Below are 23411 nucleotides of genomic sequence, written 5' to 3'. Positions count from 1 at the left end.
TTCCTTTTCTCTTTCCAACCCTTCAGATCCGGGACCCCTCTCTCCCAGAGGGCAGAGGGCCACACCCCAAGAACTTCCCCTGCACCCAGGTTGAGATCTGAACCCACACTTGCCCAGAAGAATAGAGACCTGGTTTGGCTCTGTCCCCACTACATCCCCCTTGCTCCCCGTGGGGGTGGGGACATCCTTGTCTTTCCCAAGTCACAGCATTTCCTACAGGGTCTCCCTAAAAGCAAAAGCCCAGCTTGAGCCTTTGGGAAGCAGGGGCCTGTCTCCAGCTTTCAGTGTACCTCAGGTCACTCCCCGACCCAGAGTAGTTAAGGCACTTGTGCCAGTACCGCGGCATGAGCAATGGATTTGGAGTCAAGCAGGATTTCTGCCCCTGTCAGCTTAAGCATGTTAGCTTGACCTCTCTGAGCCTCGTTTTTCTTGTCTATGACACGGGGATAATGCAAACCTGCTGGAGATCTAAAGGACATAGTGTGCCCGTCTAGAACATGGCAGCAGCTCTGTGCCGGACCACCTGACCTTAAGTCCAGGCTCTGGCCACATGTCCCCAAGCAACAATGCTAAGACAGAAAAAAAAACAACAATGACAAAAAAACTTTCATGGAGGCTCGGTTTCCTCTTCTGTTAAGAAAATGTATACTGGCCTTCCTACCTCACAGGACTGTAGCAAGGATCAGACAATAGGTTTCCCTATTGTAGGGAAGACAATGCACAATGTTTTTGTGTGGTGTACAAATATTACCCAGGTGGGCTGTGACTTGCCAAATGGCGAACAATTTACACTTTCTCATGGAGGGTGACGTGTGGAGGGAGGAGGATGGAGGGGCTGCTTGAGGACCCCACGCCCTAGGGAACGCCGCCACCCCCTCCTGTACCCAGCTGTCCCTCACACTCAACCCGCAGGCCCTCACATTCCTGGCACGGACTGGAGAGCTGAATGAGCCAAGTTCTGATGGCTTTCAGAATATTCCAGCTCTGATCTGCTCTGTTCCCTAAGGCCATGGTCACTAGTCTCTGCCAAGCCCTCACTTCACCCCCGCCCCTCCCCTCAGTCACCCTGGGGACTAATGGCCTAAAGTTGCTGGTGGCACTCCACCCCCCCCTTGGATGGGGCAGGAGGCACCCTGCCCCTCACAAGAGGTGTCAGGGGCTGGAGGAAGGGCCTAGCCAGCCTGGGGGACAGGGCAGGATCAGGACCCCAGACTGCAGTCATCCCCTTGGTACTATTTTCTTTTCCTTCTTTTTTTTTTTAACCAAGCTTTACACCCTCTGTCTCCCTCCCCTTCTGGTGTCCCTGCCCCCCAGGTCTCTCTGAAGGCATCTTGGTGTCCTGGTCAGAGAAAGGACTCTGAGGAAGCACCTCTCAACACAGTGCTTGGGCAATAATAAGCGGACAGGGGTCAGGGGGGACCGTGACACTTACCCCTTTTGCTGCCTCTGGCCCGGTCCTGGGTGCCTCCAACTCTGTATACTAAGGCCTCGGGCCACAGCTGCTGCCCTCGCTGGCTTCCAGTCCACAGAATCCATTCTCTCGAAAGATGCCCCTCTGGGCATGACACTCAAGAGGACCGCCCCACTCCAGGGCCTAGCAATCATGGCCACAAGTGACCTCTGGCCTGTTCTGCACCTCCAGCCCCTCCTGCCCGCGACCCAGCTGCGGCCTGGGCTGTCTTCCTGGCCCCTCTTGCTATAAGCAGCACCCCCCCCCCCGCCATCCACCTCCAAGTGGCCAGGGAGGGGTGGTTCAGTCTTCAGGGGCACTGCTGGTAGGGGGAAGGTGTCCCCCCTTCCCAGGGCAGAGTCAAGTCCTGTTTCCTTGTTTCTGGCTGGGCCGTCACCCCCTCGGCTGCTTTCCCATTCCTCCTGTGCCTCCCCTTCTGCCCCCTTTCCTTAGTGCCTCCTGACTGTCTTCAAGGTACTGTGACCTCATCCTCACCTGGCCTGACTTGCCTGGGTGTGTGGAGGCCCAGCCCTGCCCAATGAGACCCCAGTGGACGTGGACTTGCACACTAGGACTAGGACACTGCTCCTCCCCTGCTCCATCCTCCAGGGGCCCTGTGCTACTACTGAGCGCGCTGTGGTGGCTCCCTGCACTGGCTGTTCTCCGAGAGCCAGGTGCCCCACGGCCTCGGACTGCCTTTTTACTCTGCTTCCACTGCAGTTCAAAGAGCGCCTCCTCTGGGAAGCCCTCTCCAGGGCCCTCACCTGCGCCTGCATACCCAACCACGGGAACTCCTTTTAAATCGCCCTTGCGCATGTTCATCTTCCCCTCTAGACTGTGAGCACCTAGTACTCATTACCAAGTATTCAATACTCATTTCTGTAGCTCCAGCACCAAGCGCAGCCCTCAGCTGAGCTCGGCCCCCAGTGTCAGCAAGGCCAGCGGTCAAGGCCCCATCAGCCACTCAGCTGGCCCCGCCCCGAGCTGTTGTGCAATGCCCTCTGTGCCCACCTGTGGCTTTGGCTTCTGCATGCCAGCTGCCCAGGCCAATTTTGTTCTCACGCAGGCTGGCTGGGGGCCTCAGTGCCAGAGCTCCGGCCCTTCGGATGTCCACCACGGCCGCTTCCCTCATGGGCCTGCTCAGTCCCAAATGGGTCCCAATTCCCATTTCAGAGGACCCTGCTTTTACCTCCGCCTCCAAACTGTCTCCCTTTCTGCCCACTCCCTCTCCCCCATTGTCGCTGTCCATTTGGCAACGACATCTGGCCCCAGATGTACTCTACCCAAGGAGTTGTGCTGCCAGAGCCCCCCACCCCTCCTGGGGACATGGAGTCTACCGGATTCTCCTTCCTCCATTGTGATTACGGAGGCTCAGTCAGGGCGGGGCGGTGGGGAAGGAAGTGGAGAGTTGGGTGTTCAGGCTTCCCTACCTCCAGCGCCACTACTGGCCACACTCCAGGCATTGTGTCCCAGGGGCTGAGCGGCCCACAGGGCAGCACTGGGAGTCATTTGTGTAGAAGTGGTGGGAAAGGGGAGGGTCTCAGGCATAGATTTGTTGTAAAAAGGTTAAAAAAAAAAAAAAAAAAGAGCAACAGATTCTTCCAGAAGGACTAAGTGCAGCACCCGAACTCCCTATAGGGACTCAGGCCCTGAAGGCCTGCAGGCTCTCACTCGAAGCCCGTGATGTGCACAGGCCACAGCGCAGGCCCCGCAGAACCAGCCTAGGGAGCCTGCTCCTTATCGCGGGGCCAGACTGACTTGGGCAGGTGTTTGAGTCCCTGGTCTGAGGTCCTGAGCATCTGTTAAGAGAAGTCCATTTATATCCCAGAAAACAAGGGGTTAGGCTCTCCAGCAGAGATTTCAAGGGCCCCAGGAATGCCAAATCTTCTGGCCTGGGCTTCAGGACCCCACTGGGAGTGTGGGGATCGGATGTCTTCTTTCGGCTTCTCCATTAAACACATCCCCTCCCAGGAAGGGCAGGCAGGGCCCAGTGCGTGGCCCACAATCCACGTCCTGTTTGCCCACCTGGGAGGGCTGCAGGCTTAGTGTCCACTTAATTCTGGTGGCCCCTTCAAATCCCCCAACCCTTTCAACCAGGGACCCTGGGGACGCGAGGGGCAAGGTGGATGGGAGTGGGGGAGGGTACAGTGTGGCCTGGGCCCTTCCCCTCACACACAAGGGAGGGCCTGGATGACGGGATCGTGGTCGGGAAGGTCCCCAACAGCACTGAACTGAGGAAAAGAGCTCCCTCGCTAGACTTGTCAATCACTCTGGCGGATGCAGACGCAGATGCCAGGAGAGGCCTGGGGGCCAGAGATGGTCTCACACTGTGGAGGAATAGTAGGAAGAGGAAAACTCGGGAGGGGGTGAGGATGGAACTGAGGGTGACTGCATGCCCACGAGGTGCCGAAGGGTCTGAGGGGAGCAGAATCAGGTCAGGTAAGGCAGAGGAACAAAGGAGACCTTTCTCTTCAGTCCTCTCTACTAGCTTTGTGCGCCCAAGTACGAATACTGGTTCTCTTCTAAACTGAGGTTTTGGGGAATCTGAGAGGTTCCATTGGCTAAGCGTCCGACTTCGGCTCAGGTCATGATCTCAGTTTGTGGGTTTGAGCCCCGTGTCAGGGGTTCTGCAGTCAGTGCTGAGCCTGCCTCGGATCCTCTGTCTTCCTTTCTCTCTGCCCCTTCCCTATGAGCACTCTCTCAAAATCAAACAATTTTTAAAAAGTAGGGGGACCTGGTTGGCTCAGTCGGTTAAGCGTTCGACTTCGGCTCAGGTCATGATCTCCCAGTCTGTGAGTTCGAGCCCCGTATCAGGCTCTGTGCTGATGGCTCAGAGCCTGGAGCCTGCTTCGGATTCTGTTTCCCTCTCTCTCTGCCCCTCCCCTGCTCGCTCACTCTCAAAACAAATAAAAACATTAAAAAAATAAACTGAGCTTTTGTTTGCAAATGATCACAACCACATGACTCAGACCATTAGAAAAAGGGGGAAAATGAAGTGAGAAACAAGACTGAAAAGACCATTAGTCCAGGGGGAGTCACTCTTGCAACACAGAGTTCTTGTCCAGATCACGTCTGAAATTTGCCCGTCCCCACCTTCTCGGTGGCACCTGAATGGACGGCAGGCCCGATTTTTCTAGCTTGCCCTACTAGACGGCCACCTTCTCCCTTCGAGGCTTGCCACAACATGGCCCCCATCTACCCCCCAGCCCCTTATTTCCACATTAACGCCAACTGAAACGAGGTAACTCTTTGCTCCCATGTTCTGCAAATCTGCCTGTGACACTTCCCCACGCTCACCTGTTGAAAGTCTCCCCTTAAAGGCTTAATTCACACTCCCCTCCCCGAAGCACAGCAGCTCACCCAGAACAGAAAGCAACAGTCCCTTCGGTCTCCTACTACTTTGTAGGACACTTCTTCGTGGTGCTTTTTGTCAGCTGTTTGTGACCTACCGGTTTGTAGGCCCCCTGTCTTTCCTCCCGCCGCCATGCCTGCCCGCTCTTCTGTCTGGCTCGGCCCCTTTACTTGCCTGCTCTTCTGTCCCTGTAGCCTACACAGCTTTCCTCCTCAGGGGACCACTCCCATTAGCTCGCCAACGTGCCCAGTTTCAACCAGTTTCAACCGCCGTAACAGGGCAGTCCCCACTGGAGGTCTCCAATGACTTTCTTCCCGTTTTCTCCCGTGCCGCTCCAGCCCTGCCCCCTACTGCTCCACTGTGGGCCCATCAAGGTCACCAGTGACTTCATATTCTCCTTTGCTAAGTCCTCTTCATCTCCGAACCTCATGATGGAGTCCCTGGACTCTTCTCTATCTCCAGTCAATGCTAGTGACGCTGCTCAGCTCCGGGCTCTTGAACATTCGCCGTGAATCTCCTGTCCAGACCTCGTCCCCTCAGCTCCAACGGCCTACAGTGCCACCCTGGAATGTGACCCGCTCCTAACACGTAGTGTGTCCAAAGTAGAACTCCCAAACCTGCTCCTGCCACAATCTTCACTATCTCGATTATCTCGATTATCAGCCAAAAACGTTGGCATCATCCTCTTCCTCTCACACTCGTGTCCCCAAGTCCCGGCGGCTCCACTTTCTCTCCTAATTGGTCTCTCTGCTCCCACACTTGCCCCTTCACAGGTAGTCTCAGCTCAGCGACCAGAGTGTCCTGATGACAGGCTGAGTCACATCACTTCCCTACGCCCTTTGCTGAAATCCCTCCGTGGACCCCGCGCACCCCAGGCTGAAGGAAACGTGCCCCCTACCCAATCCCACTGCCGCTTCCCCTGCACGGGTACCCCGCTCCAGCCATGTCGCCAGTACTCCCACATGTAGCACATGTCCACCTCATGACATCTGCAGACGCTTCCCAACGCACGGAAAGCCATTCTTTCCCCCAGGCAGTTGCGTGGGCTGCACATTTCAAATATTTATGTACACAGCAACTTCAGCAAGCGTATAAACCTTTGACCCCCCCACCACATTCTCTCTGCCCAGCACTCCTACCCTTTTAACTCCTCTCCATAGCACTCAGCATCTCTCTCTCTCTCACACACACACACACACACACACACACACACACACACACACACACACACACACACAGAGTCTTTTGTCTCCTGCCAGACTCCTGGAGCGAAGAGACTGTTTTGAATCATTCACTGCTGTGTCCCCAACATGCAGATCTGTACCTGGTATACAGTCGGAGCACTATCAATATTTGCTGATAGGTGCATAATGATCATCTGCTTTATACGCCCTACAAGAATTTTACATGGTTAGAAGCAAGCACAGGAACTTTCACAGGGTTAAGCTTTAACAACAACAACAACACACACACACACACACACACACACACACACACACACACCGAAAACGACAGCTCAAAACAAGAGTCACATAACTGGTAAAATGGGAAGGTTTATTAAGGTTTTTCCTCAAGAGGAACAGCCAAGCCCATGCTTCTTAAGAGAAGCAATTAGCAGGAAATGTATGTCACACCTTGGGCCCCAAGCCACAGGAGGCTTCTTCTTAAAAAGTGAAAGAACGAAAGAACCCATTCCCCCAAGTCCCTTTTAAAGCTCTTAATGCCTGCAAAACAGAATCCATGTTGCCTTTCCAGAAAACAGAACCAAGCACCCAGTTCAAAGTCTCCAGCTGGTTCTCAACAAGAATATTTAAGTGAGACACGGCATTAAATGAATGGACTGCGCATTCAGCAAACCCAAGATAAAATGGCAGTAAAAAAAATTCATATTCAATGTAGTGTCTGTACTACATTTTCAAGAACAACTTGCATTTTTTACATTTTTTGGGAATAGAAACGCTAAAAGTTTGGTGGTTGGACTACCTCAAAGCTCGCATTCATTTCCTTCCCTGCACAAGATGGGCTTTTTCCAGATCCTGGCCAGGCACCCAAACCACTCTGCCCTTTTCACTTTGGAGCTGAGTCAAGAGGGACTATTTTAATACACATTTATGTAGCACCTTAAATAAGTACAAGACCCAAATAAAACAAAAAGTTATTTTACAAGCTATTCTCCTCCCCCCAAATACCTGACAATGCCTTCACACTTTGGTTTCACAACACGCACATAATTTATAAGAGCATATTTTATGTCTTCTAACATTCTACTGTTATTGCTTCCCAAGGAAACTACTGGGGTAATCTTTCTGTCCCTCAGTCCTAAAAAGAAATGAACTGATATGAACTGACAAGTGTAAGTGTACCTGATAAGGAAAATGAGGCAAAATATTGAAATTGGACAGGTCCAATGAAGATGTTCATATGTGGAGAAAAACAGTTCCCGACCAGGAGCCTGTCTTAAATAATGGTGATAATAAAATAAAGATCAGCACCTTCCCAAGGATTAACTTTTCCCAAGCACATTCTAACTTCAAAGAAACAGACTCTTTCACTGAGTAAAAGGTGGCGGGTTAGGATGGCAGATCAAGATGCCAAAGAGAAACTATTTCAAAGTTGTAGGGGAAAGAGAATAACATGCCAACACCCATATTTCTCCCAACATGCCTAAGAGAATGTGACCACGGTTTAATAAATGACAGTATTTTCATATCTTTGACAAATTTCTCATTTCTCTCCCCTGCCCAGTAGATTGCAAATTCTTGAGGAAAGGCCTTTATGCCTCTTTGTGAAGCAAGCAGTGTTTATTTATAAGAACAGACGGATATGAATTCATACTGTTCATTCAAGGCTTGTAAAAGGATTAACTGATACTGAAGCTCCCCCTGGTGGAGGGTAAGATTATAGATGATGTGTTTACTGTTTGTTTCAAAACCTAGATTGTTTGGGGGGGGAGCACCAGAAAGCCATTAAAGTCATTTCGTGCTTTGGTGGCGGTAGCGGGGGGCTATCAACTGTGACGTCAGGCCTCCTTTAAGTGATATGTTACTCATATGACCAAAGTCATCATGCTTAGGCGAGTCACAAATACGAGCACGTCAATTCTTAGATCTTTATCGTAGGAGATTCATACAGACTTTCCTTGAGGACTTTGTGATTCTTGGGCTATGTAACATACACCAAGTACATCTCCTCTTCAGGCCCCCTCCCCTCTGGAACCAAGACTGCAGGGTCTACCCAGGAACAACAGAGAAGCACACTCAGCTCCCTTCCGGATTCCCGAAGGGAGGTCCCCCTCCTCGCTCAGCAGGGCGCCCGGTGCCGGTGCTGCACCTCAGATTTGGGCAGGCCCTGCTCAGCGCTGCCGTGGGCCCCCAGGCCGTGTTTCTCCACGCGTCTTACTTCATCCCAAGTGGACTGTAGAAGAGGTCACAAAGGAGCAAGCAGACTGTAGCTTGGGAGTTCTTCTTAATGAGCTCTAATTTATCTGGCAAATAACCACACGATCTATGGAACAAGTAATATTTAGCAAGTTTTCCTTATGTGTGAGATGTCTGTCTACGATTTTAAGTCAGAGGTGAGTTTTTAAGCAGAAAGACTCTCGAGGACCTGGACACCTGCCACCTTGACCTGGACAGACTGGCCCTAACACTTCACTTATTTTTAATTTATTGCTTTCATTTGATTTTTGGCCCCTCAATCCCAGACATATGTGTAACTGGATCAGTAGCAAGTACCAGTTAACTAAATTTATTAGAAACTCGAAAGAATACAATTCCAAAGAAATTTTTTTTTACAACATTTTAACATTTTCTCAGGTTGGCCAGAGCTTACATTTGAGATCTTATTCTTAAATCTCGACTTAGTAGCCGATGGACTGACCCATTCCTGGAAAGTCACAGAGAGGCATGAACACTACTTCATGCCTTGATGCAACGAGACGGTGTTTAGATCCCTGAGCAGTGATGTAGACTTTCTAGGACTCGTCCCCCCACCTCAGTATTCAGGGACGAGGCACAGGCTTTCCTAGGCTTGTTTCCTTCCTTTGCCAGCACTCCCTGGGCCCACGCGAGCCGCTGCGCTCCCCCTATGTGGAGAGCGGGGCAGTCAGAGGCGGTTGCCCTACCTCCACGTCCTCATTAAGCGCCACCGTTGTGAAGACAGAAAAAACAGGGAAGGAAAAGAAAAGCACCACTAGATGGCCAGCTGAAATTTTAACTGTAGCAACTGTTTCCATTCTAGGACTACTATACTACCTCCTATATAGTCAAAGCAGAAGCAAACTGACACATTCTTTATATGCTTTTTCACTTTTTCCCACCTCTTTCAAGTTCTTCAATCTATTATAAAGCAAACTTGAACATGTTTACATAACATTTCATTGGTGGGTTTCTACCCAACAAATTAACAGTGACAAAAGGATTCCCTTGATGAGATTACAAGCTGTGGAAGATCTGAAATAGTAAAGTTAACCCCGATACAGTATTAAACTTATTTTTACATATAAAAATAATACACAGTGGGATATTTTATTCAATAAGATACAATCTTTAAGATCAAGAGAGAATATACAAAACTATTCTATGTGGTCTGACATAGTTTGCTGCAGAGTAGGAATTAATACATGTGCAACAGAAAGTGTGATGTCTGTCCTTAGAGAAATCAGCAATTACTTAGGGGTCTGAAGCCAAGTGATGTGCAGCTACTGGGCAGAAAGGAGCTACAGCCGCACTGAAAACAACGTGGCCGTTATAAAAGAAAAGTCTTAAATCTACAAACAATAACAAAAACACACAAACCAAATGAAAATGTACTAAAATTTAATCATCCATAAAAGCTGTAATTTAATCTGACAGTAAAACACAAGAAGCAATATTAGAGTTGGTTTAGTATATTATATATTTTAGCTTTGAAAGCCATAGAAATCAGTTATCCCAGGTTTTTTTTCCTATAAAAGACCCATTTTTCCAAAGCATTATGCACAAACAATTTTAATTAGAATATAATGACAGAATGATATTTTGTAATTTTTTAAATATAAAATGAAGTCAATGACTCAAAAAGTTATCTGCTGCAATGAGTTTGAGGGGAGATTTCATAATCTATATCATTACAGATATAAAGTATAATGGTTCAACTTTTTAGTGCTTGACAGGGAGGAATCATGATAAAAAGGTCAATATGAAATCATCTGATTATAGTAGCAATATCTAACATTTGAAATGCATCCATGCTCTTTTGTATAATCATATTAGAGTCAAGTATATTTATTTTCACATCTGTTATAACTGCTATTGCAAAGGAGAAATACTATTGTCTTATTTTCCAAGAGATATACACAGAGCAATTTTTTTTCTCCAGGGAATTTGTGCAAACCAATACAAGATTTAAATTCTTCACATAATATATAAAACAGGAGAAGCCTCTTCATCAGATTTAATTTTTGAAGTCTGGAATGCTGGCACTTCCCAATCAGGCAACAGTTCTTCATTCCTGTAATCTAGAACATTGAATATATATATGTATGTATATGAAGTTAATCTCTTGAGGTCAGAAAATGGTATTGAACAAGCAGATTTTTAATAATATATACAAAGAAACAGATTTTGGCTGATTGTTACTTGACATATTATACTAAAGAGCTACAGTAACAGGGCTATTTTCAACTCCCTTTAAAAATGTTTAAAAAATAGTTTTATTACTTTCACAATCTGATAGTCTTGTCTGTAGAGAGGAATTTAAATTTCCCCCCTATCTTGGTACTTTTTAAATGGGATCATGGGTGCCTGGGTGGCTCAGTCGGTTAAGCATTCGACTTTGGCTCAGGTCATGATCTCCCAGTTCGTGGGTTCGAGCCCCGCGTCGGGCTCTGTGCTGACAGCTAGCTCAGAGCCTGGAGCCTGCTTCAGATTCTGTATCTCCCTCTCTCTCTGACCCTCCCCTGCTCATGCTGTCTGTCTCTGTCTCTCTCTGTCTCTCTCAGAAATAAAAAATAAAAACATTTTAAAAAATTAAATAAATGGGATCAACATGGCACTTCCAGTCTATAATCACTCTGTAATTTCTTTGCTCTGCGAAGTATTCTGATCACTAAATAAATGACTTATTTGGTATTCTCAAACATCCAGAGACCTCAGGTGACTTATTAAATATACTGTTAAGCTGAACCGCATATCAATCAAAGCCTAAGAATTTATGCAACCAGGATGAAAGTCGTGTTTCTAGATCTGGGCCAAGATTTCTCTCCTCTAAGGTAAAACACAATATATGAATGAATTTTCACAGTAGGCCAGGAGATGGCACCTCTTCCTTTAAATATAAGCTAAAAGACATTTTCTGAGAATTGGAAATTAAAACTAGAGTCAGCTAAAGTAATGGCATCAACGAGACGGACCCCTAGAGGAGTTAAACAACACAGATGAGAACAGGAACCGGAGTCCTGTGTACCCTTACCCAAATACACACACCAGCAAATTCTAAAATAATCACCTTCAAGGAGATAATGATTTATGGTTATTGAATCAAGGTTTCACTGAAAGCCTAAGGCAAACATCTGACCAGAAGGGATCTTTCCCAAATCCAAGTACCAGAGGCAACCCCCTGCTGTTCCCTCCTTTCCACCCATTTCCCTCTACCTTCATTTAAGAAGGGGGTACAATTACCCAGTTGTTTCCCTGGAGAGAGGCTCATCCAAGTCTCTAAGGAAGCACATATTAGTGAATCTGGCGCTCTGGAAGAGGTAATCTACTCAATGGACCCAAGAGACTCACAAAACAGTGTAACCAACTCTCAAGTGGGAAGAGGAGACTTTCCTCTAACCCGACAAAATTAGTAACAGGCACATAACCAGCACTAAATTACATCATAAATCCACTTCATGACAAGATTCTTTTACGGTATAGTTTACAGAGTTCATGAAAACAAAGCAGAAACTGTTCAGGGGATTTAATATAAATAACTAGAGAAAAACAAACAAATGGCCTCACAGGCCTGACTTTTCACTTGACAGGCAGCTTCAATGCGGCCACTAATTTCTCTCCAATGGGTTCACTTAATGGAAACTTAAGTGGTACTTAAAGTCAACTACTACTTAGAAGCCTACAGACAAAACATTTCAAAGAAGTCAAACTATACCTATTAAGAAATAACTACCAAAACATACTACCACATATCTAGTGGAATGGCTTGAGTTAAAAGACTATCGAATTTGGGGAGGATACGGAATTCATAAACTGCTAGTAGGCATGTAAACTGGTACAACTACTTTGAAAACCTTTTCAGTAGTATCTACAAAAGCTATCGGTTGTACAGTATTAGCCTCGCCATTTCCTTCCTAGACATACACCAAACAAAAATGATGCACATGTGAATAAAGACTCCTGCAAGAATGCACAGAACTACCCATAATTGGTTCTTGAAAAGAACCCAAATGTCTATTAAGAGCAGAATATATAAGTACACGGCTAGTAGAGTCACGCGATAAAAATGAAGTACTGCCATATGCAGCAAGGATAATTCTCGAAAACATATTTCTAGTAAAAGTAGACAGACATTAAGACTTTTCTTAACGTTAAATTCAAAGAGAGGCAAAACTAACTATGACGTTAAGAATCAGGGCAGGGGTTACACTGGGTAGGAATGACTGTTATTGATACACACGGGGGTGTTCACTTTGAAATAATTCATCAAATGTGCACTTAAGCAATCTGTAGCATGAGTGTAGGAGTGACCCTGGATGGCATTCTATTCACTCAAACACTATTTTCTGAAGACCCATTCTGCACCTGGCACTGGGGACACAGTGGTGAACAAAACACACATGGTCCGTGCCCTCAGACAGCTTACCATCTCATGGGCAGAAAGACAAATTATCAACAGATGCAGAGACCTGCAAGCTATCGGTCCTGTTGACAAGCTACAGAAGCCTGGAAATACCCTACCAGCAGGAACAGGAAGTGGCTGGGGCTGGGGCTGGGGAAAGCCCAAAATATGCGCATGAGAAAGGCATCCGTTCTGCTTTTGGTCCCTTACCTGGCTCAGAGCTGCTGCTTACAGTGGGTCTAAAGCAGCAGACATGATTTCTTTTTAGGCTTCTTCTTTTCCACTGGTGTTTTTCTATTTATCTGTCTGACCAGGTCATAAAATATCTAAATAAAAACAAGAGAAAAAGTCTTACTCAACAAACATTCGAGATCTTGCTCCACAAAACAGTCCTGGTCCTGGTAAATGTTATTTTGCTCTCGGATCTCTGTTTTGCTGCTTTGTTTTCAATGGCAGGTTTCTTAGAAGCCCCAGGTGACTCTCGGGGTAAAGCAGGACTCCCCAATTTACAAGGGAAATACACGTGCTCTAAGATACTCAATATCAACCTAAGAAAAACATTAGTGGTTAGAAATACGGTAGTGAAGTTAAATTCTTCATGGAATCTTCTATGCTTCAAAACAGAATTATTAAGGGAATAGATAATGCTAACTTGAATCTTCACATCTATTTTATGTTGAATAATCTTCAAACTTACACTAAGTTGCAAGAATAATACCCAGGACTGGTGTATATTCTTTACCCACATGTACTAATCAGTAACATTTTGTCACGTGTACTTTTGCCATTTCTCTCTAGACGTATTCTCTCATATTTTCTACGCCGTTTGGGAGTAGTCTGCATACAGTGGGGCCCTAAATGGGTGAGGATGGATCTCCTAAAAACAAGGATATTCTGACACAGCCGTGTGGGTCGTCATGTTTGCTACATTTAAGCACGGACACGTTATTCTGTACCATCCACACTGCAGATCCCAACCCTGTCAGTTACCCCAGTGATGTCTTCTACCGTAATTCCTTCTCCCCACCGCCCTGAAGAGATTCATCTAGGACCACATACTGCAGGTCATTTTAATCTTTTAAAATCTGGGCCAGTTCTCCAGCCTTCATCTTTCATGAGGCTGTTATTTCTGAAAACCAATGGCTAATAACTTTTGAGAATTTCAGTTTGGGTTTGCCTGATGTTTCCTCATGATTAGACTCAGGTTATATTTGGGGCTGTAACAGGACAAAAGAGATACCGTGTTCCTCTCAGGGTATCACATGTGAAAAAGCACATGGATTTTGTTTGCCGCTTTTTGGTGATGTTAATTTTGGTTGAAGTGAATGAAAAAGAGAGAGAGTGTGTGACCACAATTTGAAGTGACAAATACATCTTCATTAATACATCTCTATTAATACATCTTTTGGATTCATTTTGGATGAAAACTGCAAGGCATCAAAAGACAAAAAATACAATAGTACTTATTTCACAGAAGCAGACTATTTTAATTCCGATGTATTTATATGCTGCACAGTGCTAAGTATGCTAAAGTGTTGGAACAATTAAATAGATCAGCTGAATGTGGTTCTTTGCTATGAAATGCAAATACTCACTAATGACCTGGTATAGAAGCAAATACCGCAGAAGCTCCTCATTATTACCAATTTGTAATAAGCTGTGCTTTGTAGAAGTGTATCAAAAGGTCCTAGCTTTTAGGGGCATTAAAGGAACAAATGACACAATCTGAATATACACTAAACACAAACTGTGTGAATAACACCACACACAGTTCTTGATTTTAATAATTGTGTCGTGGTTGTGTAAGAAAACATCTTTGACCTCAGGGTACATATGCTAACATATTTAGGAGTAACGGAGTGTGATATGCAAACACTGACAAATGTTAACTGGTGAATCTGGAGGAACAGTAAACAGAAATTCTTATCGTTCTTACATACTTTCAGTAAGTTTTAAAAATTTAAAAATATTTTTTAAATTATTATTTTAAAAATAATCACTGGTTTCCATTTCTTTAAGGTGGTACTCAGATAAAACAACTTCGGTTTACTTTTTTAAATGGCCCTCAGATGAGAAGACTAAATTCATTGTTAAAAAGAAAAAAAAAGAGCCACCACTGAGTGATTTATCCCAAAGCTATAAGTGATTTGTTTATATTTTTTTCTTTCTCTTCTATCCTCCCCACTCCCATCTTCTTCAAACCATTTAACTCTCTATTCTCTCATTTCTAAGAAAGTTGAAAACACAGGATTTATGAACAAAACAGCAGCCTGGACCCTTTAAGAACCTAATATGCAAAAGCCACGAATGCGTTCTCATTTGTTCCCTAGTCTCAACGCAGAAGCTATAAAATAAAAAATAAACAAGGGGATAAACTAAGATATTCAAAGAATCAAAAGCACACACTTGTTCATTCCAGCCAGTCTTGGGTATCTGGTACCACACTAATTCCTTCTGTAATAACGGCCTCAACAACTTCTTTGCAAACACTGGCCACCCCACAGCCCCCGCTGGCTATGTGATGAAGGCGAGTTCGAACCATAGTAAGTATTTGGCTAAATTTGCTCAGAGTCCTCGGCCTAGGTTCTTCTCCGTCTCTCTGAACTGCAGAAAAATCTAAAAGGAGCACAGAAGAGTTTCTCAAACCCTCTGCCGTTACTCAGTTGGGATGTCTTGATTCCACTATTCCAGCCTCAGCAAAGAACAATTAATTCTTGATTAAGGCTGACGTGATTCTGGTACTGCTATGTCTCAGTTCCAGAACACAGCAAATGTGGTGTGGATCAGAGTTTAAAACATACATATATTCTGAAGTGGGTATCAGAGAACTAGAGGGCTACTGGGCCAAGCAGTATGTCTCTGTGTGATTTCAAATGTTTGAGTCCAACAGAAATCACACACGTATTTACAAAGCATTAGCTGTTGGAGGAACTGTTAACTATCAAAGGAACTCTGTAGCTGGATTATCAGGCTATAAAGAAAGGAACATTAAAAGAAATTCAAAACATTATACTCTAGCATAAAATGTGTATGTTCCTCAAAAGACTAAAGATCCTTAAAATAGCTGAGGTATTCCATTTTGTTCTACTGCTTCCACTTTTGTCTAATAACCCCTCACGTCAAGGGCTGGCTGGAACAAGACCGCCCGGAACAAGGAGCTCTGCTGGCCTGGAAACTTGCACCCAGAGAGATGCCGAACGCGGCATGGGAGTTCCCACACGCGGAACGCTTAACAGGTACGGAACACCTCCCATCCACTGTGCTCACTGGACCCTGGCCCAACCCAGCCCCAGCCCCAGCCGAGCCCCAGGAACTTGGTGGGGAGGTGCCAGTGAGCCAGCGCGAGAACGGGGACAGCAAGGAGCCAGATCCCGGCAGATGGTGACCCTGCTCTACTGGTGCCAAGCTCCTGCATCAATCTTCATGCTTTTTATCTCAAAGTGTTTGTTTTTTTTTTTTTGAGAAAAGACTGCACTAAAACTTAAAATTTTATGAGCCACAGTTTTCAAAATAACATCTGTGAAACTGTAATTCCACAACAGAGAACGTTGAAGCTAAAAGCATATCATACTTCCTTTCATCTACTTGGCAGTGAGAAAGAAACGACAGTTGAGGCTCTCAGGAGGCTTGCTCCCGGCTCGGAGGTGAACGTGAGGGCAGGACCAGTGTCGGGATGACTACTGCCCCAGGGCCTGACAACACTGCCAGACACACAGGTGCACAGTAAGTAGTGGCTGAATACGCGGTATTTATCCATTCTTATGCACTTACAAAAGCTGGTTCTACCTACAAGGGCAAGCTTTGGCATTCTTGGTTATCTGAAAACAGAGGATTTGCAGCAAGCTTAATTTTTCTGCCTGTCAGATGTTTAGAGTAACTTGGTCATTTTAAAATTCAGAAAACAGTAGGGCGCCTGGGTGGCTCAGTCGGCTGAGTGTCCCACTTCAGCTCAGGTCATGATCTCACGGTGCAGGAGTTTGGGCCCCTCATTGAGCTCTGTGCTGTCAGCGCAGAGCCCGTTTCAGTGCAAACAGGGGCTTGCACTCTCACTCTCAAAATAAATAAATATTTTTTAAAAACCTCAGACAATAGTCCGTAACTAAAATATTATGTCAAGGAAGTGACATACCAAGCCAAAAGCCAGAGAGGAACAGCAAACCCTAGGATGCCGATAACCTAATGCACTCTCAACTCTCACCTCCATGTAAGGGGGCTGATTTCCGCCTGCCTGCCTGTGGGGCCACGAAGGGCCAGCAAACTGGCAAGTGAAGACTTCTGCACACCACCGGGGAAGAGAGAGGCCTACTCTGGGTTTTTTTGTTTGTTTGTTTTTTGGGTTTTTTTCCCAAAAAAGCTTAGGTTAAAACAAAAGCAAAGACAATCTCTTAAATTTTGGTCAGGTGGGGGTGAGGGGGTAGGTGGACCTGTGCTGATCTTTCAGGGATCCGGGAGGGCACGGCAGGCAGGTGCACTTGTTAAGCATTCCTGTCACAGTTATGTTCTCAAGATAGTGGGGAGCTTACGTCGTGGATGAAAAAAGCCTTGGGCACCTGCTGTATCAGGCCTCAGTGACTGGGTGCATTTCAGTTCCATGTCCACGCTCCCAGATTCCTCCTTTTGAGTCAGAAACCAAAGAAAAGCAGGACTCAAAACACCAAATTCTGTGATAACCACGAGGTAATAGCTTTCTGTATAACCTAAGTCAATATGTTCAATAACTATTTTGATTTCTGTATTTTCCTACTTGACTTTACAACCTCTTCACACACACGTGCATAGATAACTGTTACAATACACAGGTGACAGGACACTTCTCACCTACCACCTTCTGGCATATCATTCAGAAACTTAGCGGAACTTTAGACACATTGTGGAACTTAAACTTTCTCTATGCCAATAAGGTAAACCTGAGTGTCCTCATTACAGCCATCAAAGTGATTTATGCAAGTAAGGGAATATCATTTCTAGCAATTACCTAGAGTTCTGTGCACACTGACAGAATCAAGACTGCTTAGAACAAAATTTTTTCTTCAAAAAACTTGGTTTTGGCAGTTAACTTAAAAGAAAGGTAACTAAAAAGGCACTTGTTTGTGCTGCCTAGCAGATGTAGGTTACCTCATTAACGTTGATCTTTGACTTTGCAGAAGATTCTAAAAAGGCACAGTTACACCACTGTCTTGCTAAATTCTGACCCTGTTCTTTGCCAACTACTCGCTCATCTTCCAGGTCACATTTATTGCCAACCAAAATCATTGGAACCTGTGGGAAGGAAAAAGAACAATATGAGCATGGCATACTTGTTACTGAGCCTCTTTATAAGTAAGCAATGACCTGTCACCCATTAGAATGGATTAGTTAGAACCATAAGCTTCACCAAGTAGTTGAGAAAATTCTATGTACTGTATGCCTATTGAGGGGAAGAAGTATATGGAGGGAGAAGAGACAAAAAATATGGAAGAGATCCTACCATACTCATCTGCTAAATGATTTTAAGGATATAATCACAACAGGGTCATGTGGACCACTGCGAATAGCTGAATTCCAAGTACAAAAATCGGAAGGGAAAGGCAGCTCCTGCAATACAGCGAAGAATGTCTTCACTGGCCCTAAGCATGGTCTAAGCACTTCACCTTATAGGTCCAATGAGTACCAGAAGAGGAGGCGAGACCAACTGGGCGACGGGTTCTACTTCTGTATTTGACATCTAGACTTGAAGACCACTTTGGGTGAGATGTTAAAAAAGGAATGACAATAAAAACAGAGCCACGAAGCAGCTATGCTTTCCCTTTGTCCCCATGCCAGAAAGGCTGTCCGTACTTCAATTAAACAAGTCGCTAACAAACTGTGTAACATCCTCAGATAAAAGGTGTCCACAGAACAAAGTCACCTGTGAGGTGATGGACACCACACCCAAGGAAGGATTGAAGGCACATGTGGATCTTGTGCCCAAAACAGGAAATCATCACAAGTCAGGTGAAACATGCTACACACCTGCAGCTCCCTCTTTTTCAGGTACTACACGGAATGAAAAGATTCACATTACCAGAGGCCAGTGATTTGCATGTAATTGCCTATGAAAACACAAGTCATGGCAAGGACAAGAACTATTCATTAGGTTACAGTTGGTAATGAGTCATACGGTAGAAACCCCTTCTGCCCACAGTGTGACCCAGAGCTGAGGTCCCGAGCAGATGCCTATGTTCCCATCAATAATGAGAGAGAACTCGTGAAAACAACAGAAAGAAAGGTACAAATGAAATTTTATATCCCAATTTATACAACTGAAAAGGAACTCTCTGTATTCAAAACCGAGGTAAACATGTAAAGTATATATTTCATCTTTGTAAAAAGACACAGCACCAATGACACTATTCATCAAATAAGAATTCTAGAACAAAAATAAAATTTAGAAAACATAAAAATGCAGCTAATGAAAATCTTCAACAGAATCCAAAGGAAAAAAACTGTAAGTAAAAACTATACCAGCAGATTTTTAGAAATGGAACATACCACTATGGTTCTACTAATGTTCTCGGAACACGGTTTCTGATATAACTACCACCTTTCAAAGCTCAACTTGAGTCCCCATGTCCTCCAACAAGTACTCTCACTCCTCTTCCTTGCTTGCTGCACTTACGAACACACAGCACAGTGAGCACTTTATCACACATGCCCTTCTTTTCTATCTCAGCATATAATGTGCATGGAAATTTAGAAAGTTGTACAAATTTTTTGATCACAGGGACTCTTTTAGGTATATGGTAGATGCCCTCCAAATCTTCTTAACAGAAAACCAGATACTTTTTATTTGGCCACAGAGAAAGAGTAGTATGTCTTATAGAGAGAAAAATACTTACATCTTCTGTGTCCTTAACCCGTAAAATCTGTTCCCTCAAGTCCTGTAAGTCATTAAATGTGGACTGAGCTGTAATAGAATATACTAGTGCAAACCCTTGGCCATTCTTCATATATAAATCCCTCATTGCTGTAAATTGTTCCTATAAATAAAAAAGTGCAGTTATAAACATAATTTCTTAAACAAATGTTAGAACAATTTAAATCAGAATAATCACAAGTGAGCCACTGCATTTTTTCTTATCACTATCATGATAGGAAACCTAAGACCTATTTTACGGTTTCTAGAAACTGAGGTGCATGTTCTTGTTCTCTAATTACATGACCAGAAACAATGACAATGAATTTAAGAATTAGAAGGGACATCTTAAACCACCTTAACATGGTTTTTCTGTCATTTAGAAAACTGTATAAAGGTCCCTTTTACATACAGATCCTAATTAAATTATTTTGATGCTACTAAAGATGACCTCCAAGGAAGTACTGTTAGAAAAGAGAAGTCCAAGTACTGAATCCTTAGGGCCTCCAACACTAAGGGGTTGGGGAGATGAAGACGAGTCAGGAAAGGAGACTTAGGACTGGGCGAAAGCCACAGAAGTGTTGCTTCCTGGAAGCCAAATGAATACAGTTTATACCGAGGATAGTGATCAAGTGAGTCAGAGGTTGCTGAAAAGTCCAAGGGAGCTGAGGGTACATGCAGAGGACTGATCATGAATGATAGTCCACCACAGGCCTGAAGCTATGTGAAGAGGGGGTTAGGATATGAGGACAATCAAAGATGGTGGGTAAGTGTACTGCAGGTTCCAGGGAAGTTGAAGGTATAAAAGGAAGTGAGATGGAAAAGGAAGAGGTGATGAGTGGAGAGAGGGATGCTTGAAAATAAGATGAAGGTGGCCTCACAGTTATTGGGGAAGACCATGGGTGTGAATGGCTGAAGCAGCACAGAGATCAAGAAACTGACAGGCCAGGGCACCTGGGTGGCTCCGTTGGTTGAAAAAAAGGAAACAAAACAAAAGAAACCAATAGGCCAAGGGAAATGAATCATATATAATACCATATTCTTTTTTTTCTTTTACAGTTTATTGTCAAGTTGGTTTCCATATAACCCCCAGTGCTCATCTCAACAAGTGCCTTCCTCCATGCCCATCACCCCTTTCCCCCTCTCCCCCACCCCCATCAATCCTCAGTTTGTTCTCAGTATTTAAGAGTCTCCTATGGTTTGCCTCCCTCCCTCTCCTTAACTATTTTTCCCCTTCCCCTTCCCCCATGGTCCTCTGTTAAGCTTCTCCTGTTCCACATATGAGTGAAAACATATGAATACCATATAGATTCTATTTGGATACTAAAATCACCAAGAATTCTAACTGAAGTGCTGATGAAGAGAGTGAGCCAAATCTTCAAGGACTAAGGAGTAATCTGGGACACGATTAATGAGGATCAACTACTTTCCAAGCTTCATGCAAGGCACTGGGGACACAGACCACTAAACAGGCAATTATAACACAGTGTGTTGAGCGCTAGGATGGGAGAATTATAGGATATCTGAGAACACAAAAGAAAGATCTCTATGGAAAAGAACTTCTTAATTTGGACAAGAGGAAGAAATAAGAATCCCTGCACGCTTATGGAGGTGATGAATGGGAAAGGTAGTCTTTAACTTCTGGGGTATCTGGGAACACAGGGGTATGACTACTCATTCGGAAGCTAAGGAAACTGGGGGGAACGGAACTGCAAAAGGAGGAAATATTTTGAGTCAGCAGATCTAAGAAAGATGTAGTTCTCATGATCTCAAGCTTTGTACTGGAATCAAGACCCGTTTTCCCACAAAAGAATAGGAAAATACAGTATAATCAGTACTATAATCACTCTAGTCTACTTACATGCTATTCCTAATGACATGAAACTTTTTCATCTATGAAATTATTTGGAAAATTTGTGCTAAATCTTAAACAACTTATAACATTTAAGAATACCATCCATTTTAAGGCTTAGAACTGCCAACAGGTAAAGTCTATGTAATATGGAGAAAAAGACAAAAGAAAAATCATTTAATGTGTGCATTTTTTGTGGCAGTCTAACAGGAAATCATCAGTAATTAATAACAAAATTATAAAGGAAATGACAAATGAAGGCAATGAAAATAAAAGCAAATCTTGGAGCTCATACTATGTAATAGGCATTGAACCAAGTGATTTATAATCATTATCTCATTTGATCATTAAAAGCATGCTATGATATACTAATGTCATCATATAATACTCATTTAAAGATGAGAAAAATAAGGCTCAAAATAATCCTGAAGATTTTTGTCAGATTTTCTGCCTGTCACCAGCCACTCGGAATGTTAAAATACTAATAAAAAAGCAAAAACAATTTTGATAAAAAGTAAGGACTATGGTGCCAAGAGACAAAATCTTATATAAACCCAGAGAAATAACTATTTTAATTAAAATTTTGGATTTAAAATACCTTTTGTTAAAATCAGTAATAGGATACTCTTTACCTCAATTTAGGGAGAAGACACACACATCTGGTAGGTACACCTGACATACAATTTAAGAGTGATATGAGGGCATTAAGTACATGTTGGAAGCACCTCAGAAAATCTAAGAAGCCCTACATTTAGAGAATTTGTTCTTAATCAGAATACTTTTACTTTACTCAAGAGGAATTATTCAGATGACAGAATCTGTTCACTCTGTAAAATTTATCAAAAAAAGAGAAAACATCCTTACTGTTCCTGCTGTGTCCAGGATTTCGAGCATACACTGTTGGCAATCTACTTCAACTTGCTGTTGGAGAAGGGAGGGAAAATGAAAAGTATTATCAAATCAAAATGTCAGTCTGTTTTCCTGCCACCTCTTCACTCCAAGTACCTATTAACAATGACAAAGCCTTTCTCCAGGAGTCTGCTGTACTGGCTGACACTTAACTGAGTGTAATAATGAGCAGGAAGTCTCGAGCATGTTCTAGAATACTACAGAAGCAGGACCGCTAATGCTGAGTTTAGATAGTTTCTGACCACTGTACCCTGAGTAATAATTTTTGCTATATTAGAAGGCAATAGCCATATTCTCCGATTTAAGAAAAAAAATACAACAAATAGGTATAGTTCTGACAGAAATAAAAATGTATGTATATTTATATGATCTTCAAAGAAAACAAAGCACAAAAGTATTAAACAGCTCAAAATGCAGGCAAGATTTTAGAGTAAAGAAAATTCAGCCAACTCACCACGTTCAAGTTGCTGAAGTTTTACTAAAATATGTCCTAAATTTAATATATAGGAAAATTTTAATTTAAGAGATAAGCAGAGGGGCTCCTATGTGGCTCAGTTGATTAAGCATCCAACTCTTGATTTTGGCTCCGGTTATGATCTCACAGTTCGTGAGACAGAGCCCCAATTGGGGCCTGCTTGGGATTCTCTCTCCCTCTCTTCCCCCTCCCTTCCCCACTCATGCTCTCTCAAACTAAAAAAGTAACTCAAAAAAAAAAAAAAAAAAGAGAGAGAGAGATAAAGGGAACACAGAGGTGCTAAAATGAATAACACCAAACTCATATAGTCCTCAACACTTTAAGAAAAAGGTATTTCTTTGGAAAAGCTGTGTGCATTACGTGAAATTTTATATACTGCGTTGTATTTCCCCAGTGTTTTATAAAATAAGAGAAGGCTGGGCTTCTAGACAGTATGAACTATCAACTGTGCAGCAAATTCCTAATCAAGAAGGGATTAAGAAAAGTGTTGAATCTTCAGAATTCGGGGTACAGATCTGTTTGTACTTACAGCGTTAGACGGCAACTTGTTTGGGGGAAATTTTAGTATTGCAACACTCTCTTCTAAACATAAACGTATTAACCTAAGGCCTATTTTAAACGCTCCTGGTCAGATCAGGGGCTGCTGAGAAGCACCACCGGCAGTGCTGCATACTCAACTGT

At 43.9% G+C, this 23411-nt stretch overlaps 1 protein-coding gene across 3 annotated transcripts in view; it reads right to left on the bottom strand.

Moving 5' to 3' along the window:
- Positions 1–9602: 9602 nt before the first annotated feature.
- RAP1A (RAP1A, member of RAS oncogene family) overlaps positions 9603–23411 on the bottom strand; it is a 75210-nt gene continuing 61401 nt past the window's right edge. For all 3 annotated transcript variants that reach the window (XM_077780155.1, XM_077780156.1, XM_077780157.1), the window contains exons 4-8: positions 22211–22267; positions 19478–19618; positions 17736–17879; positions 12831–12946; positions 9603–10299 (exon numbers count right to left, since the gene is read on the bottom strand). In XM_077780155.1, the coding sequence (XP_077636281.1) occupies positions 12860–12946; positions 17736–17879; positions 19478–19618; positions 22211–22267 (429 nt within the window). In that variant the 3' untranslated portion in view covers positions 9603–10299; positions 12831–12859. The remainder of the gene's footprint in view (positions 10300–12830; positions 12947–17735; positions 17880–19477; positions 19619–22210; positions 22268–23411) is intronic.

This window comes from Crocuta crocuta, unplaced genomic scaffold (assembly GCF_008692635.1).
Source record: "Crocuta crocuta isolate KB4526 unplaced genomic scaffold, BGI_CrCroc_1.0 scaffold364, whole genome shotgun sequence".
Lineage (NCBI taxonomy): Eukaryota > Metazoa > Chordata > Mammalia > Carnivora > Hyaenidae > Crocuta > Crocuta crocuta.
The sequence above is the reverse complement of the archived record's forward strand: the minus strand, read 5'-3'. Positions and strand labels throughout refer to the sequence as shown.